Raw genomic sequence first — 18530 nt, 5'->3', positions numbered from 1 at the left:
ATTTTTGCTCATGACACAAGTGTCCTATGGTCATACATTTGTCAGTCGTCAGATGTTTGCATTGTGTGGTCCTCTGTAACTCAATTGGTAGAGCATGGCGCTTGTAATGCCAGGGTAGTGGGTTCGATCCCTGGGACCACCCATATGTAAAAATGTATGCGCACATGATTGTAAGTCGCTTTGGATAAAAGCGTCTGCAAAATGGCATATTATTATTATTGTTTTAATAGTCAATACAAAAAACTATTCAGGTCCAATGATGGTAAACAAGCATAAATCATAGATGCTCATAGAACATGCAAATATGAGAAATTAGGAACAATAAACTCAAAACTGTCTTCATTTAGAAAAAACATTTGTTTGTTTACCTAAAAACTAATCTCATGATGGTCACATCATTAGCATGACTCATACTGTACTAGAATGATGAACAAACATCACAGAATTTCACCTCTTGAACCCAGAGTCAGTTAAGATATGGCTCTGCCTCTGCTTGAACCCAATCTCTGCTAGATCCTAATAATTCCCATTCCATCAATGTCTGGATAAAATAATGTACCAAATGTTTAGTGAGACCAATTTTCCTGTAATTTCTATTCCCTATTGGCGCGCATCTTCAACTTGGAAACACACAAACAGGGCCGGCTCGGGCAGAGAAACCCATTTGCTGATCTTCATGGAACTCAGACAAAGAGGCCAGGCCTAAGTAGATTTTTCATTACCCATCTCTAATAGGGAAGGTAAATTACAGCTGCGGGTATTAGTTTGGTTTTCTGATGTACATTTCTCCTATAAAAATGAAAGGACCAAAAGGGTACACTACATCTGTGGTACGCACATTAGAGAAATGAGCACGTCTCCCATGCGCCCACCACCACTCACCTGTAATTCGGGAACATACAAACTCGCTGGAGAACATAAAGGCACTTTTAACTCCTACCTTGATTATCCCCTACAGACTGCAACAGAAAGAGGGGGTGGAGCAGGGGGGTGGTATAAAATCAGGGAACTAACATTGCAAATGGCCTCTATTAGCAAAGTCAAAATGTTCTGATGTTTCTTCTAAAATAATTCACACACTACTCCTAAAAACAGGGGAAAGATGCCTTGCTAGGACACAAGTGTTTATTTTATGAAGTTCAGACTATTAATCAAATTATGACCTGTTATAGTACCAGTTAGGTTATGTATTATGAATAAGAGTGTAGTGCATGAACAATGTCTGTAGATCAAGGTATCTATGCATTAATACGGTATTGCTATTTAGCAGACGTTTTTAATTCAAGCGACTCAAACCCACCACCCTGTTGTTGCAAGCACCACACGCCAACCAGCTGAGCCTTTGTAATCATCCTCGGCATATACACTCCCATCTGTATGTATTCGGACAGTGAAGCTAAAATATTTAATTTGGCTCTATACTCCAACATTTTTTATTTTAGGTACACTGTTCTATTTCTTATTCATATTGTTACATGGATGAAATATGTAGGCTGAAAAATGGGTTTTGTAGGCTTAACACCGTATTTCTTTGGACAGTGATGCTAAACATTTTTATTTGTCTCTACTCCAGCATTTTGGATTTTAGATTTAAATGTTTCATATGAGGTGACATCACAGATTGTCATCTTTTATTTGAAGGTATTTCCATACATATCTGTTTTACCGTTTGGAAATGAAAGCACTTTATGTATCTGGTCCCCCCCATGTGAAGATGTCAATTATATGGACAAATGAACTTATAGTGTATCAAAGTAGTCAAAAGTTTTGTATTTGGGCCCATATTCCTTTCACTCAATGACTGCACCAAGCTTGTGACTCTACAAACTTGTTGGAAGCATTTGCAGTTTGTTTTGGGTTGTTTTGTCCAACAGTAACTGAATGGTGATTGATGACTGGATTAATTTTCTTTTTTAAGTGAGTAGATAAGATGATTCTGAACACTCATGAATTAAATCATGAATAATGATGAGTGAGACGCTACAACAAAAACATAATAACACCCGTACCATTACCAATAACAGGGGAGGTTAGCGGGGGGGGGTTGATCTTTATTAATGATTAATTCATGATTATCCGTAATCACGATAGCATCCGCAAAATGACAATACATTATTCACCATTCAGTTCCTAATTGGGCAAAACATAAATCGGAAACAAAACAAACGACAAATGCATCCAACAAGTTTGTAGAGTCACAAGCTTGGAGTAGTCATGCGTGCTAGGAATATGGGTCCAAATACTAAACTTGACTACTTTAACACACTATAAGTGAATTTGTCCAAATACTTATGGCTTCTTTAAATGGGGGGACTAGATAAAGTGATTTCATAATTTCCAAACGGTAAAACCGATATGTATGGAAATACCCTCAAATAAAAGATGACAATCTGTGATGTCGCCTCATATGAAACATTTAAATCTCAAATCCAAAATGCTGGAGTAGAGACAAATACAAATGTTTAGATTCACTGTCCAAATAGATATGGTGTTAAGACTACAAATACCCCTTTCAGCCTACAATTTCATCCATGTAACAATATGAATAAGAAATAGAACAGTTAGAACAGTGTACCAATGTGTGGCTTCCCTCTAATCCACCCACCCAACCAAGCCCATCTCCCCATTCTGCAGATAATTCCCTAGGCCTATGGGTGCTCACTACTCTGGACTACACCCTTTTCACAGTGTGCCCAGTCATTAACACATATCAGGCTAATGACATGCAACGCAGGCTACTAATTTCGGTTAGGGCTTAATGAAGTCAGACGAAAGATCTGGATGCTTGTGCACAACACAGAATAGCAATGAGCCAAGGCCGACTATTACTCTGTTTCTTTACGGGGGAACAGAGCCAATTCCCCATGGCCTGAGCACCACTCCACTACTCAAAGACCTCTAGTACTGTAATAAGCTCTTGTTCCTTCACAGACGAAAGGCACAAAAAAAAAGCTAATAATAATAATTTCAATTTATTAACATTGTTGCCCTTGAACGTTCTAAAATGGCTGTATGAATTAACTTTTACAACAGAGGCACCATAAAGCACATTCGACAGTGGACCAGGGACAGACAGAGCTGGAAACCCACTTACATCCAAGGCAGTCATCACAACCCAGAATCCCCCAAAGCCTGGTCGATCACAGTCCTCCTTAGTCCACATCACAGGAGGTTGGTGGCACCTTAATTGGGGAGTACGGCCTCATGGTAATGACTGGAGTGGAATAAGTAGAATGGTATCAAATACACCAAACACATGGCTTCCATTTCATTCCCTCCATTCCAGCCATTATTATGAGCCGTCCTCCCCTCAGCAGCCTCCACTGGTCCACATCCCAGAGTCCTCCTGCCCACGCCTGCCTTTCACTCGCTCCTCCAGGGCTCGGCAGTCCTCCTCTGTGACTGCATCAGCCTTGAGGACCACAGCCTTCCTACCGGCGGGGTCCAACCTCAGAGTCATCACGCAGCACATGTCCACCAGGCCCTGCTGACACGCCTTCATCCCTGCATCCTTCCGGGCTGGGTCTAGCTTCGACTTCTCAGCCGCTGAAAACCCCAGCAGGCCCGTCAGAACCTGGTCTGAGAGGTCCACGTCCATGTAACCAGTTCCGTCCGAGATGGAGGCGCTGACCCGCCACTCCCCCTTACTGCATTTGAGGTTCCCTTGCAGGGTGACGATGAAGGCTTTCACACACACCTCGCTCACGCGCTCCAGCAGGCCTGAGGGGCTCGCAACCTGTTGCAGCAAACACAGGTACGTAAACGGGGGTGAATCGAGCGTCACAGTCGCCGCACTCTCTGAGATTTTGGTCGAGAGCCTCTCTGCTCCTGCCACAGAGGGCTGGCCTGTTCCCAGTTCTCTGACACAGGTACTATCTAGTATTTGCTCCTGTCTAGGAGCTTTTGGCTCCGGTGGGAAGAAGCAGCTCATGTCCTCGTCCAAAACAGGATCATCCCTCTCATCAAGGGAGTCAAAATGGCTTTCGTTTCTCATGTCATCTGATGGGGGAGAGTAGGAGTTGGAGGCTTCTTCCTGCCCTCTCCTCAGGTCGTCTCTTTGATTATCCCTCCTGTTGTTTGTCGATTGGATTGGGCTCTCCTGGAAAATGATACCGTCAAGCTCATCCAGGGGAAGGTCATCAAAGTCCTCATCTGGGATGTCCAAATTGTCCAGTTCAAGGGCCTCATGGCGTGAAGGGCTTTCGAGTGCAGAATCTGCAAGGCTTTCAAAGCACCGACTCTGCAGCGATGCATTTCTGTAAGAGGCAGAGGATGCCTCACTGCGGGTCCTGTAGCCACTCTCCAGGCTGGGTTCCACCCTCCACCCCGCCTCCCTCTCCTGGGTCTCCAGGCTGGCCAGCAGCTCCAGGTCGTCTGGTTCCTGGTTGTCAGCCTCCTGGTTACCTGGTAGTGGGACCTCTGGCTGCTCGGCCGGACCCTGTGGCTCCTCCTCAGGCAGTCCCAGAGCCCTGCATAGCACCTTCCCTTGGGAGTGCCTCTCACCCAGCTCCTCCACCTCCCCTCCCAGCACCTTCACGTTGCCTGGCTTCAGCAGTAGCACCCCTAGCCGGCAGGTTATTTGGCCCTGCAGCTGCAGTTTGACTCCTGGCTTGAGGGTGGTGCTGAGTGCAGGGATGGGCTGGTACTCCATGGCCTCCAGGCTCTGCACGCCATCAGTGAGCTGCAGCAGCAGCATGCGTGTGGGTTTGGCCTCCCAGGGCCGCTGGGTGGCCTGGGTGATGGCTGACACAGCCTCGTTGGTGCAGTCAGTACCCCTCCAGCGCTGAAGCTGGCCATAGGCAGCCTGGCTAATGTCCAGTAGGGAGTCCAGCTGCACGCCGAAGCTGCCGCTGAGCTCTGACTTCTGGGCCCGAGATAGCCCTTCAGGGAGCACAGGGTGGGCCAGGTCACGTAGGTCGGTCAGCAGCCACTGATCCAGGACCTGCAACGACACAAATGTTACGTTTTGTGTAAAGAGCTTAAATTCAGTTGTACCGGAGTTGAGAAAAATTGTTAATAAAATAGTACCTGCTGATTAAGCTGGTGTTGAGGCAGGGGGGCCCCTCCTCCTTCCTGCTGCAGCCACTCCACGCATGCCTCTAACCAGGCGAAAGGCACCTGGACCTGCCAAGAGGAATGGAGCCAGGCCTGGATTTCTCGCACACCCTGAGGGCTCATCCCCTCTCTGCCAGGTGGTGCCACTTGACAGGTAGCCAGATAACCTACAGGCAATTTCTCATAGACCTACAAAGTGCCAGCAGACAGAGAGAGCAGACTCACTGGCCATGCAGGGTCGGGTGCACTGAGATATAATAACAACGGGACGGGTGTTTTCAATGGGATTGGAGCGTATCTAAAAGAAAACATTAATTTCAGTAGTCTGAAGAAACAGAAATCTATAGTGTTCATGCATGCATGTGAAAGCAAGAAGCTCAGTCAGAGAAGTAACTTAGTATCATCAAAACAGTGACAGAAGTCACTTCCAAAAATTGAGAAACCTTCATTTACTTACAATGGTTTGGAGTCTTTCTGTATGAGAATTCTAGTACCGCTGCTTTTCGTTGGGCGATTCGCCAAGGCGCCCAAAAGTTGGCGGCAGAGTAGAGTGAAAATGTTTGTGAGGAGCTAATGCGAGCTCCCATAATACTTTTTTTTTTACATTGCGCGAAACATACTAAATATGTGATACCTGCATGTTAGAACTATGATAGCATTAGCAAGATACATCCCTATATGAACATAACTAGTAAGTATTCACATTATCAGCAAGACTGAACGCGAAGCATGCTGCAAATCAACCAAACTATCTAGGTACGGAAGAATGGGGTCGTCACTAGTTACCACAGACACAAAGTCATAAACCCCGCCTATTTCTAAAATGTTCTTCCTAAAATCAGATTTTAAATCTAACCTTAACCCTAACACAAACCACACTGTTAACCTTATGCCTAACACTAACCTTAAATTATGACCAAAAAGCACATTTTTGTTTTCATTAATTTTAACGATAGCCAAGTTTGACCTTGTGGCTGTGGTAGTGAAAACCGGAAGGCATCATCAGTGCAATCTAAGATCCTTGGGACGTCCCTAACCTTAACTCCTACCCTTATCCTAACCATAACCCATACCTAACCCTAACCCTTTATTTAACTATTTTACATTTAAACTCCAAAGGGGAGGGGGGGTATGGACGTCCCAAGGATTCCAGACAGCACGGACCTCGGAAGAATGAGTGACAACAACTTTAGCTTGAGACACGCCTCCATCTTGTGATTGGCATACGAGCTATCCAATGCTTGCTCTTTATTTTCAATTCAATCGAAGCGGCTACCTCTTTCTTCAGTGCACATTTTCAGAGCAGTTTTTTTGTGTGCTTGCGTTCTTCCTCAGAGTGAGAAAGGTCGAAAACGAGTAGCGATACCAGGTGTAGCACAGGTCTGTTTTACACACATTTCTATTTATCTTTGTAACGAATAAATTACATTAGATTACACATTAATGCGATGGTATGAGCAAAAACATTTGAAAGCATTCGCGTAACTACATGACCAAAGCAATGCCAGCAATGGCTTACTGGCTAGCAAATGTTAGCTAATTATTATATCCGGTGTAACGTTAGCAAGTTACTGTAGCTAGCTGTTTTCATAGCTAGTTAGTTTACACGGCTACATTTAGAATATAAGTCGTCAAGTGTAGATATGTCTTTCATAGGTTTCTTCTAAGTTACACGATTGTTTATTCATGCCCCCAGCATGAATGTAGTTACCTACATAATACTAGCAGCCCGATGGCTAGTTAGTTAAACAACAGAAGCTAACGTTAGCTAGCCATCTTTAGCCAAGGAATGATCTTGCTAGCTTCACAAGATGGATGCTAGTTTGTTCTTACTCACCTAGCTAGCTAGCGTGCACATTTTCTCGTCTAGCCTAGAGAGCTACCTACATAGTTGGGTTCTCAAACGTTATGCGCACATCATTAAATGGAATGCCGGATGAGCAGACGCTTACTTTTACTGTAGTTAGCTAAACATGTGTGCAGTGTAGCTAAGATCAAGATAATTATTGGTACGAGATGGTTCTGAGACGAGCCCTGTTTGCATTGACATTCCCATTTGTCCCCACTCAGATGTCGATATTATGGTGCCAGGTCGAATATGTTGTCAAATGTAACGGGATTGAAACTTCACTCATGCGATTGACCTTCATTAGATACATAAATTAACTGCGCATGTGTATCATTTCATTCCGCATTAGTATGATCAGTTCAGTAACGTAAATGTAAATTGTCATCTGGTTTCCTCTTCCAGAATTTTAAAGAGCTCAACGCACGCATTAATTTGAATCAATGCTATTCCAGATGCTACACCTCATCACATCTGCTGTTTTATTTTATGAAATGTGTCATTACCAAACGCTAATCCGCATTTATTACAGTTTTGTAATCGTATCAAGTGTCGTGTAAAATTATTCTCGGGCACGTTTAGTTATGGCACTAGCTAACGGTAACCAACCTTCGCTTTTTTTTCAATAGGTTAGCAGCGGTTCTGAGACTTGTTTCGTTCCGCCCATAACACGCCCATCTTCTCGCAATAAATAGCGGTAAGTGTTGGTTACCAGGCTCTCATCTGCCTGTTTCGTCAGTTCTGAAAACTCAAAATCCTGCTCTCATCAACTTACATCGACCATGTCCCTCCACAGCCAGTCAGACCGAGGTGCCCTCTCCTTGCTCCCCGCCCTTACCTGCTCCCAGGACCGAGGTGCCTGGTCTACCCTGCCCGGTGTTAACTGATAATGGAGACAGAAATTGAACAAGAAGATACCTCATTCAGCAACACAGAGACCAACGGTGAGTTTTAATCCCTTCCTGTTTTAATTATATGTTACTAGTATATGAATATGAACAGTATAGTTATTTAAAATAATGTAAGCTGTGTGGTGCACCGTGTATGTCCTTTCCTGTATTCATGACTTATTTAAATTTATCAATGGTCTAAAATATAAGCATTTAAATTCCTAAATTGTAGCTGCCAGATATGTGCCCAAAAAGTTCAGAGCAGATGTGTGTAGTGAAGAAGCCATACCTATTAAATCTATACTGTTTTAACATGCAAGTACAATGAGTGGGAAATTAGTATTAAATGTGTATTGTTTTTACATCAACTGAATGCAAATCTAAAGAACCTGTGTATGTGGGAGATTAAACTCAGTGTTTTTCCTTCTCAGGTAAGCGTCCCGCGGAGGACGCTGATGAGGAGCAGTCCTATAAACGCTCCAGGAACACAGAGGACATGGTGGAGCTCCGCATACTCCTACAGAGTAAAGTCAGTCCGCTTTCTGTTCCTCATTCACAATCCCTTCAACACCCACAATCTCCTCATGGCGTTTCCTGCAATATAGCCTGTCTTCTTTCCTCCCCAATTATTTATTGAACCTTTATTTGACCAGATCTGGGAGTTTAATAACTTTTTTAATTTTTCTACACCCGGTGGTTCAGTGTCCGATTTTAATGGCGGCAAGGTCCGTTTTCGATTATGTAGTATGGAGATGTCTTGAGGATGTTTTTGACGTTATATCACAATAAGTTGGATGTCATCTGACTAATCTCTTTTTCCTTCAGAATGCAGGAGCCGTGATTGGGAAGGGTGGTAAAAACATCAAATCCCTGCGCACAGACGTGAGTACATTTACACCACTCTTTTTATTGGAGCAAGCGCTGGGTATATTTACAGTACCCGCCCCCTTATACTGGGATGTACTTTGGGAATGTATGATTTTAGTACTTTATATGCGAAAGTTGAGCATTTTACATTTGGTAGGTTGGCATTAAGAAAATGGGTCTGTTAACTATGGTTGGAAGTAAATCTATGATATTTTGGGGTGACGGTTAATGCAAGGATATGATGTTAATTGAGACCTGCTTTACACCAGTTGTGGTAATAACCCTCCAAAGTGTAATGTCATTGTAATCAAATGGCCCCCGCTAATTGATATGAAATACCTGGCCTTTTTTTGCGTAATGAATAGTGCTATTACTACCAGGCATCAGCACTGCTAAGACTGTCATTAATACTTGAGTGGGCCCAGTGTATGGCCCAGTGTATTTTAGGGTATAGCACCGAAAGCCATAGGAAATGTCTTGTGTATATAAACAGCCTGGCCAATTCTCAACTAATTGAATGTCATTACCTCTCTCTTTCTCTACTCTCCACTCTTCTCCCTCTCTCCTCTTCTCCTTCTTTCTCACCATTCTCTCTACATCTCCCCCTCCTTTTCTGCTCTCATTCTATCGGTCTTCATCTCTAGCTCAATACCTTTTCCTTTTCTATCTCTACCTCTGCTCTCTTAAAAAAACACTCAGAGAATGAAATCACAATGAAGAATATTAGCCTGTATTAAAATGTATTCCTCTTCCCCCTCCCTCTTCCCCCTCCTGTTTTTTATTTTTGTTTATTTTTGCCCACTTCCTCTGTTGCCCATGTTCTGGATCGCCCCTCCTGCGCCCGCCCACCTGACACCCTGGTTGGCCCTGCCCATAATCGTGCCCCTCCCTAAATGGGCGCCTTACTTGATTGACATCTGTGTGCTCGAATGGCCCCTGCCCATACCACGCCCACGGCCCTTGCAGTTCAATGCCAGTGTGTCAGTCCCAGACAGCAGTGGGCCTGAGCGGTATGTCCCTAAGCTCCTCCCTCTCACTGCCTGACTACAGGAAATAAACAAACAAACCTGCCTTGTTCTAGTGACAATATCAAAACCTGCCTCTGTTCCTGTGACAAACATGTACACCTTCCTCCATTTGTTCAGTGACAGCATTATAAGCCTCTGTTTTTAGTGAGGGTTTCAACAAATACTTTAAACCTGCCTCTGTTCTAATGACCGTATTTCAATATTCTATATTTTATTTCAGTGACAGTATCTTTCCCTTCCACGTTCCTCACCTCCCTCCTTCCCCTCTCAGAATTGGTGTACTGATCTGTTTAGTTTCTCACATTCCCCCCCATCCCCTCTTCCTTGTTCCCACATTGATTTTTGGGGGCGGTTTGACCACTGTAATGACTGTAAAGTATGTTCTGCCATAGAGCCGCTAGGGTTCAAGTGTTGTATGTATTTTTCTCGTCTTTACTCTTCATATTGCCTTTTCCATTGTTGGAACTGTTGAACGTGAACTTATTTGTCACCTCATCCCTGTGGCCCATGCCTTCCCTCAACATCCTTCTGTCCAATAGTGAGGAGCATAACTCACTGTTGCCCTGCCAACTCTCACCCATCTTTAAGTTAACTTTAAAGTGTTCCTTAGTTTGATTCTTTTGTTTTGGCTTAGCCTACTACTCTGTCATCTTGTTTTTTTTTATTGGCCTTTGATTCTTTTTAATTTTTCTCCCCCATGTTGAGCTACAGTACAGTTCCTTTAGTGCACTGGCAGCAGGCCCCATTGGTGCAAACCACTCACCAACCTTTCCTCCCCCTCCCTCTTCTAGTGGTCACTAAAACACACTTGCTTTCTTTGGGTTCCTTTTACCTTTTTTTTTTTTTTGTGTTCCTCTTCTTTGTCAGATACTTTGAAGGGGGTTGCTTTTCCTTTTTTTTCCCCCCAGTCTTTATTTGTGTATGTATGGGTAGATATCAAAGGGTTTTGGGCTGTCCATTTCTATCCCTCAGTTGTGATTTTGGGGGTGCACATAGAAATATAATTGCTAGATATGGCCGCTGGTCCACTCATCACAGAACATTGACTTGAATGGGAGTGTCCATTCTAGTAATTATATTTCAATGGGAGTGCCACCCGGTTAACCCCCACGGCGGGGGTGGGAGGGAATGGGGTCTTCATTCGTTATTAGACGGTATGGTTGAAGTTTTGCTGAGGGAGAGTTGACCTCAGCTCTGAAATACTGTTTGTTTCCTCTATGCCCCTTGTCACCATTTGATTGGTCCTCCTGGGAATGTCCTGTGCTGTGATTGGTGGCTCTAAAGCATTCTGAGCATCGGTGCGGAAATCGAGACTGTTGGAGAGATCCTGCTCAAGATCATCCCTACTCTGGAGGAGGTGAGCCTGGGTTGGGGATGAGGAAGAATGAGATGAGCCTAATGGCCGCCTACCATTTTCAATGATAGTCCTGTGTGGTACAGCTAGATATTGAGTGTGTTGATAAAACAAAACCTATAGATATCAAATGCACAGATCTGAATATGGTGACGCTAAAGTATTTTTCTCTGATTGCCCCCAATCCTCCTCAGTACCAACAGTACAATGGGATGGACTTTGACTGTGAGCTGAGGCTGCTGATCCACCAGAGCCTGGCAGGCAGCATCATTGGTGTGAAGGGAGCCAAGATCAAAGAGCTACGAGAGGTACAGTTACTCTGAACTTCTCACACTCATATCTTCTCATCTGGGTCATGTTCAGTAGCTAAAAAAAATGGAGAACATCTTAAAACCAGGGAGATAAACCTGAACTTGTCCCATAAGAATGCACATTTTCCTTTTCAAAAAGTGTATTTAGTTTTGAGCCTACCCTGATTCAAAGTTTTTCTGTGGGTTCTTCTCAGACGTATGACATTGCTTTGTCTAATTTGACCAGTGTTGACTTTGACCGTTACAGAACACCCAGACCAACATCAAGCTGTTCCAGGAGTGCTGTCCCCAGTCCACAGACCGAGTGGTTCTGGTCAGCGGCAAGTCTGAGCGTGTCGTCGAGTGCATCAAGATCATGCTGGATCTCATCGCTGAGGTTGGTACTCTTATCTAACCATTGACTGAGCTGCTAACATACCACATACCAGTGTAAATACCACAGCCAGTCGACTCTAGAAATTGTGTGATCCTGTCCCCCTCAGGCTCCCATAAAAGGGCGCACCCAGCCCTACGACCCCAACTTCTACGACGAGACATACGACTATGGTGGCTTCACCATGATGTTTGAGGAGCGTGGGGGTGGTGGTGCCGGTGGTGGGCGGCGCCCCATGGGGGGCTTCCACATGCGAGGGGGACGAGGTGGCGGAGGATTTGACCGGATGCCCTCAGGGCGAGGGGGTCGAGGTGGGCCCATGCCCCCCGCCCGCAGGGAATATGAGGAGATGAGCCCCCGCCGTGGACCCCCACCACCCCACCCAGGAAGAGGGGGAAGGGGGGGGAGCCGTGGCCGCAACCTGCCCCTGGCCCCACCCCAAAGAGGAGGAGGGTAAGAGAGCTACACCACCGCTCATTGCCATTTCTCTTCTAATCTCTCAATCAATTTTGCTTTGTCTACATCGGTTTGCTCTCAAAAGTTCAGCAGATATAATTATATGATCCCATTTAAATATGTATTTCATTCATAGTGTGTGTGTGTGGCCTCATGTGTGTGTTCCATATCCACGTTATTTGCAGAGATGATCATTACTCCTATGACTCCTATCGGGGCAGTGCAGATGACAGACAAAAGTAAGTACTTCTTCAGCCAACACTGTGGTCAGCCAACACTGTGGTCAGCCAGTCAGCCAACACTGTGGTCAGCCAGTCAGCCAACACTGTGGTCAGCCAGTCAGCCAACACTGTGGTCAGCCAACACTGTGGTCAGCCAGCCAGCCAACACTGTGGTCAGTCTGTGCTGTAGTCAGTCTGTCTTGCGTGAGACTGGTCCTCTGATTACTGGTCTCATCTCTGCCATCAGTCTGTCATCACCTCTTACTTTTGTGTGAATGCTGTGTTTTTCTCTGACTGTGTCTGTTGTTTGACTTGGATCAGAGCTCTGCTGACAAGCACTCTCTGCCGTGTCAATATTTTCCTCAAGTCAGACTTCCGTTTTCTCTCTTTATCTCAGCAGTGACAGAAGAGGGAGACCAGGAGATCGCTATGGCGATAACATGGTTAGTGACACATGACTAAATGCATGCAGCAGTCCTCTTGGCATTTATTGTCTGAAAGCATCATCATACGCTGAAAAGCCAGTTGGTCTTAGACAATGATTGCAATTGGCTGATAATAACCACATCACCATGACCACAGCTAACCACACAATAAATCCCAACAATACATTTACCACTAACATTAAACATGTAATAAACATGACTTTACCACAGTAAACCATACCATAAACACAGGTAATGGGTAACTTACCCACAGTAATAATTACCCATACCACCATGACCACTACCATCTATGCAATCATGGGGGGGAACTATGCTGTGGTTGCTAGGTGTTAATAATAACGCTTTGTTGTCAGATGGGTGGGCTCTCTTTGAGAGCTGGCAGAAACTGCCTCCAGTTGCTCGGCAACTGATTTTTGAATTGCTTGTTGCCCTGGTGACTGAGGAGCCTCTGAATAGCAGGTGAAAGCTGTGGAGTGAGTGGCTGGTAGAGATGCAAGCATGGGGAGTGTTCTACAGCATCAAATAGGGGCTTTTGGACAAACTGGGCAACTCAATCCTGACCATGCAAGGCTGGGGTTGCATGCATCCATGAGTGTATACAACAGATCACTAGGAAATGTGTGTTGTGGGTTTAACCCTGCCCCCTTTCTCTTTTCTCTTTCTGCAGGGTGGAGGTGGATATGGTGAGTTGTTCTGTTCTTCCTATGTGGTTCTGTCTAGAAGGCCAGTCTGAGTTCTGTTTCATTGCTGTTTCCAGTGGCACATAGATGGCTAGTGGTTCTCCAGTGTATGTTCTAGAACCTGATTTCAGCTGGTCTGCTGTATAAGGCTACTAATACACTTACTCAACAGTCTTGAGCGTATTGTTTTACCCCAAGGCTACTAGTCTACTATCTTTGTTTTGTTATTTCAACTGTTTATATGGGATATCATCTTTAAAATGTGTTGCTCTACTCTGTGTATCAGGTTGGTAAATACTTATTTGTTTATGGTACCAGTCTGCTGTGGATGTGGATTTTAGCATATTTTCTAATAAACTTCAACCTATACGGCCAACTTCCCTAAGTGTAGATCTATTTTCTCGGTCTCTCTCCTTTCAAAAAGATAACAGCTCGTCCTGGAACTCCTATCAGTCTGGTGAGTCTATAGAAACGCGCCTTGGCAGCCTGGTATTCAATGTTGTTAGGTCATGGTATCATTAAATATGTTACGGTTTTGTTAATAGAACCTCCACACTTACTCAAGCTTTTTCTCTGATCTCTCCTCGTCTGTGTTAGGTGGACGCGGTTCCTATAATGATATGGGAGGGCCAGTCATCACCACACAAGTGACGATCCCCAAAGACGTGAGTGTATAATCAGAGGGGTGACTCCTCTTTACCTCACATACTCTGTTCACATACAGCAGGGGTGTCAAACTCATTCTATATAGGGCCTAGTGTCTACGGGTTTTTGTTTTTTTCCTTTCAATTAAGACCTAGACAACCAGGTGAGGGGAGTTCCTTACTAATTAGTGACCTTAATTCATCAATCAAGTACAAAGGAGGAGTGAAAACCTGCAGACTCTCGGCCCTCCGTGGAATGAGTTTGATACATGACATACAGTGTAATGACTCGGTCAGTCTCACCCACCATGGCCTATGAAACCCTAATGCAACACAACACCCACATTCTCTCACACCCGCATTCTCTCACACACACATATTTTCACACTTTTCTTGTGCATGATGTTCTGTTGACTGTGGTGGTGTTTTCTCCAGCTGGCCGGCTCCATCATCGGTAAGGGAGGCCAGAGGATCAAGCAGATCCGGCATGAGTCTGGCGCCTCCATTAAGATCGATGAGCCATTGGAGGGTTCAGAGGACCGCATCATCACCATCAGCGGCACCCAGGACCAGATCCAAAACGCTCAGTACCTATTGCAGAATAGGCAAGTTCTGGATGCCCTCTGAGTGAATAGAGAGATCATGTCTGCCTTTCTATATATTCTCCTCCCTGTTTTTATACACACCTTTTGATCTCAAAATATGTGTGTAGATGTATATCCCCCCCACCTTTTACTGTCTTATTATATTTATCTTGTCTGCTGATGGTGACTAACCACTCTCCTCCCATGCAATGTGTGCAGGTGGTTTTAGCTTGTGAAATGGCTGTGTATTAAAAACTAATTTTACAGAATACTTGTACAACTATTATATCGATACAAAACTGGAGATAAATATTTTCGTTGGTAATGTCTGTTTTTTAAAGAATGTGATTGGTGAAATGTGATTTTATGACCTAAGAGCCGTTTCAGTGAGAAGCAGGGAGTGGACTTCTTCCCTGCCTGTTGCTGTGTGGAAGACTAGTGATTTTGTTGTGTTTAGTTAGATGAATCGACAACAAATCACAGTCTGCCAAATGGCACAGGCTCCTCCTCTTCTGTCTCCCCGGCAACCATCAGCGTGTCTCATTGCGCAGATGCTAATATGCTAACACTGCCTCGTAGCCATGGTGACTAACCCTGCCTCCCTTCCTCCTCCCTCAGCGCACTGCACCTGCTCGGACACCAGGACTAACCCTCGCCTCAGACTACGCCCACATCCCGTGCTCTCCCTGTCTCTGACTCTCATCCCCCTCTCCCACCCCCAATCCCTCCCTCCATCTATATATATATATATATATATATATATATATATCATCTTAATTGACTCCTGTGATTTCTCTTTTTTTTTTTTTTTTTTTTACTCTTTATATTTCAGTGTGAAGCAGTACTCTGGTCAGTTCCTCTAAACCCAGGAGACACAGATTGAAGCAAATCCCCCACCCCCCCCATCTTATTGTCCCGGTTTGTGGGAATTTTGTTAATGTTTTATTTTTTAAAGGGCCAACATTCCTGTGCTTAATGTAGACGTTCTGCATTTTTAGTGTAGTTCTCTACTCCTCCATCTCTTATCTGTATTTTTAAAACACACATTTGTCTAAATATTTGGAGTCCGATAGACAAGTGAACATTATCTAATTTTTTTGGATGGGTTGATTTCTATGGTGTGTGTGTGTTTGTCAGTGGAGTAAGCCTGTCCCGTGTGTGTTCTCTTTCTGTTTGCGTTGGAGTTTCTCACCCACCCCCCTTACCACCACTCAGTGCAACGTGCAGAATGTAAGCTTTTTTGTTGTTGTTATAAGGAACATTTTATGATTTTTTAAAAATAAATGTAGGAAATTGAACTTCTTGGTCATGTTTTTCAGTTCATTAATTGTATTTTCAGGATGCATGGGGTGTGAGGGATTATAAATACACAAGTATCCTTATTATTCATGACATTTCCTGGCTGTAAAAATGTTTCCCCTCAGTTTTGTACTGACAAGAGGTAGCCTATTGAATAGCTGTGCCACTAGAGATCCTGGTTCGAATCCAGGCTCTGTCGTAGCCGGCCGCGACCGGGAGACCCATGGGGTGGCGCACAATTGGCCCAGCGTCGTCCAGGGTAGGGGAGGGAATGGCCGGCAGGGATGTAGCTCAGTTGGTAGAGCATGGCGTTTGCAACGCCAGGGTTGTGGGTTCGATTCCCATGGGGGGCCAGTATGAAAAATAAAAAAAATTATGCACTCTGGATAAGAGCGTCTGCTAAATTACTAAAATGTAGAATATTCATAAAATACATCCTCCAATTGCAACGTCTGCCTATGCTCACACATTGTCTCAAGAAAATGTTTTATTTTTAAAACCCTCAAACGCCAAGTTAGGCATACTTAATTTCAAAATAGGCTGTCACTGTCAATTATAATTCTTCACGAAATGTCAAAACTGCATCTACGTGACAATAATTTGTTATCAATCAGTTTCATGGGAATATGCATTTAGATATTCTTGAATTAGTTTTTCGTGAGCAAATTAGAGCAGATGGTGTTAACTATACTAAACAAAAATATAAACGCAACATGTAAAATGTTGGTCCCATCTTTCATGAGCTGAAATAAAAGGTAACAGAAATTTTCCAGCTGAACAAAAAGCTTATTTCTCTCAAGTTTTGTGCACAAATGTGTTTACATCCCTGTTAGTGAGTATTTCTCCTTTGCCAAGATAATACATCCACCTGACAGGTGTGGCATATCAAGAAGCTAATTAAACAGCATGATCATTACACATGTGCACCTTGTACTGGGGACAATAAAAGGCCACTTTAAAATGTGCAGTTTTGTCATACAAAACAATACCACAGATGTCTCATGTTTTGAGGTAGTGTGCAATTGGCATGTGGACTGCAGGAAAGTCCAACAGAGCTGTTGCCAGAGAATTGAATGTTAATTTCTCTACCACAAGCCACTTCTAATGTTTTAGAGAATTTGGCAGTAAATCCGACCGGCCTCACAATCGCAGACCACATGTAACCACGGCACCTCGTCTAGACCTTATTTAGACACAATCTTTCAACTTTATGTTCATGCTCATTTCACTGTTGCTGAGTCATGGTCTATAGTAGCAAAGGGTTCAAGGTCCAAACCATTTCATCATGTTTGTTTTTTTATAGCTGATTTTACTGTAGTGGTGGTGCAATAGTAGATATAGGGTGCAATATAGCATGGGAATCCAAACTAAACAGCTGCCACTTGTTTCACTTTACTGATAAAATAATGGAAAAAATGAAAAATCTAATAAAATAACGAAAAATGACTAAACTAACAATTAATAATAATAAAATGGTCACAAAATTTTACGACAGATTAAGGTTGGATTAGGAACAACAAACTGAAATGGCATATCCTTTGCAGTGGAGGCTCCTCAGAGGAGGAAGGGGAGGACCATCCTCAGTGAATTTCATAAAAATAAAAATGGTAAAACATTGAAAAAGTTCTATTTTTTTTATAAAACTACTAAATATATTAATGTCACCAAATATTTGATTAAAACACTGTTTTGCATTGGTCTACAGTAGCCTCAACAGCACTCTGTAGGGTAGCACCATGGTGTACCTCCTCTTGGTACGTTGACTTTGATACAAAACCTAGGAGGCTGTTGGTTCTCACCCCCTTCCATAGACTTACAGAGTAATTATGACAACTTCCGAAGGATGTCCTCCAACCTATTAGAGCTTTTGCAGCATGAACTGACATGTTGACCACCCAATCAAAGGATCAGAAAGCAAAAGCTACAGCTAGCTAGCACCGCAGTACATAAAATGTGGTGAGTAGTTGACTCAAAGAGAAAGACAATAGTTGAACAGTTTAACAAATTAATTTCTTCAAAAATGAAGGAGAAGCGAGAGAGAGGGAGATTGTCCTTTTTTTCATGTTTCACTGACTTAGCTAGCAAATGCATCTGGCTAGTTTAGTTACTCAAACACCCGGCTCAAACAGAGGGATGCTATGCTGGCTATGACTATCCAACACAACACTGGAACTCATCCAAGTCAAGGTAAGCTTTTGGTTTTATTAATTTATTGCCACCGGGGCCCTCTGGTCTAACTGCTTATACTGACTATACACTGTACCTTTACTTCATGATTGTAGCGGGTTTACAGTGTTGCCAACTTAGCGACTTTATTTAGCGAGTATTCAAACCCCTCTAGCGACACATTTTCAAAAAAGCGACTAGCGACAAATCTAGCGACTTTTTCTGGTGTTATTGGAGACTGATGTGAAAGCACGTATCGTTCTTACTCTTCTCAACGAGCAGCGGGTGCTGCCGTGGGCCCCACCCCCTT

General features: G+C 43.8%; 2 protein-coding genes across 3 annotated transcripts; one reads left to right on the top strand and one right to left on the bottom strand.

The window, feature by feature from the left end:
• Nucleotides 1-2953: 2953 nt before the first annotated feature.
• On the bottom strand, nt 2954-5853 carry rmi1 (RMI1, RecQ mediated genome instability 1, homolog (S. cerevisiae)). Its single transcript, XM_041900473.2, has 3 exons — nt 5513-5853; nt 5029-5244; nt 2954-4942 (listed from the first exon to the last, which is right to left on the bottom strand). Exons 2-3 carry the CDS (start codon nt 5176-5178, stop codon nt 3311-3313), a joined length of 1782 nt encoding a protein of 593 aa, XP_041756407.2. The 5' UTR covers nt 5179-5244; nt 5513-5853; the 3' UTR covers nt 2954-3310.
• A 476-nt stretch (nt 5854-6329) lies between these two features.
• LOC121584538 (heterogeneous nuclear ribonucleoprotein K) lies at nt 6330-16053 on the top strand. Of its 2 annotated transcripts, XM_041900471.2 has the most exons (17): nt 6330-6435; nt 7531-7598; nt 7698-7845; nt 8223-8320; nt 8617-8673; nt 9625-9668; nt 10971-11043; nt 11235-11348; nt 11599-11727; nt 11834-12177; nt 12366-12419; nt 12799-12844; nt 13515-13530; nt 13952-13984; nt 14125-14192; nt 14607-14776; nt 15374-16053. In XM_041900471.2, exons 3-17 carry the CDS (start codon nt 7791-7793, stop codon nt 15402-15404), a joined length of 1332 nt encoding a protein of 443 aa, XP_041756405.1. In that variant the 5' UTR covers nt 6330-6435; nt 7531-7598; nt 7698-7790; the 3' UTR covers nt 15405-16053. The 2 variants fall into 2 exon arrangements, with proteins under 2 accessions (XP_041756405.1, XP_041756406.1); XM_041900472.2 differs by lacking the exon at nt 12366-12419.
• Nucleotides 16054-18530: the final 2477 nt, after the last annotated feature.

The sequence above is a fragment of the Coregonus clupeaformis genome, chromosome 16 (assembly GCF_020615455.1).
Source record: "Coregonus clupeaformis isolate EN_2021a chromosome 16, ASM2061545v1, whole genome shotgun sequence".
Classification (NCBI taxonomy): domain Eukaryota; kingdom Metazoa; phylum Chordata; class Actinopteri; order Salmoniformes; family Salmonidae; genus Coregonus; species Coregonus clupeaformis.
The sequence above is the reverse complement of the archived record's forward strand: the minus strand, read 5'-3'. Positions and strand labels throughout refer to the sequence as shown.

Coding starts and splice junctions, on each gene's coding strand:
- rmi1 (XM_041900473.2), bottom strand. CDS start 5,178: ATGAGCCCTCAGGGTGTGCGAGAAATCCAGGCCTGGCTCCATTCCTCT. Junction 4,943..5,028: donor AACACCAGCTTAATCAGCAG/GTACTATTTTAT, acceptor GTGTCGTTGCAG/GTCCTGGATCAGTGGCTGCT.
- LOC121584538 (XM_041900471.2), top strand. CDS start 7,791: ATGGAGACAGAAATTGAACAAGAAGATACCTCATTCAGCAACACAGAG. Junction 11,728..11,833: donor TGCTGGATCTCATCGCTGAG/GTTGGTACTCTT, acceptor TGTCCCCCTCAG/GCTCCCATAAAAGGGCGCAC. Junction 12,420..12,798: donor AGTGCAGATGACAGACAAAA/GTAAGTACTTCT, acceptor TCTTTATCTCAG/CAGTGACAGAAGAGGGAGAC.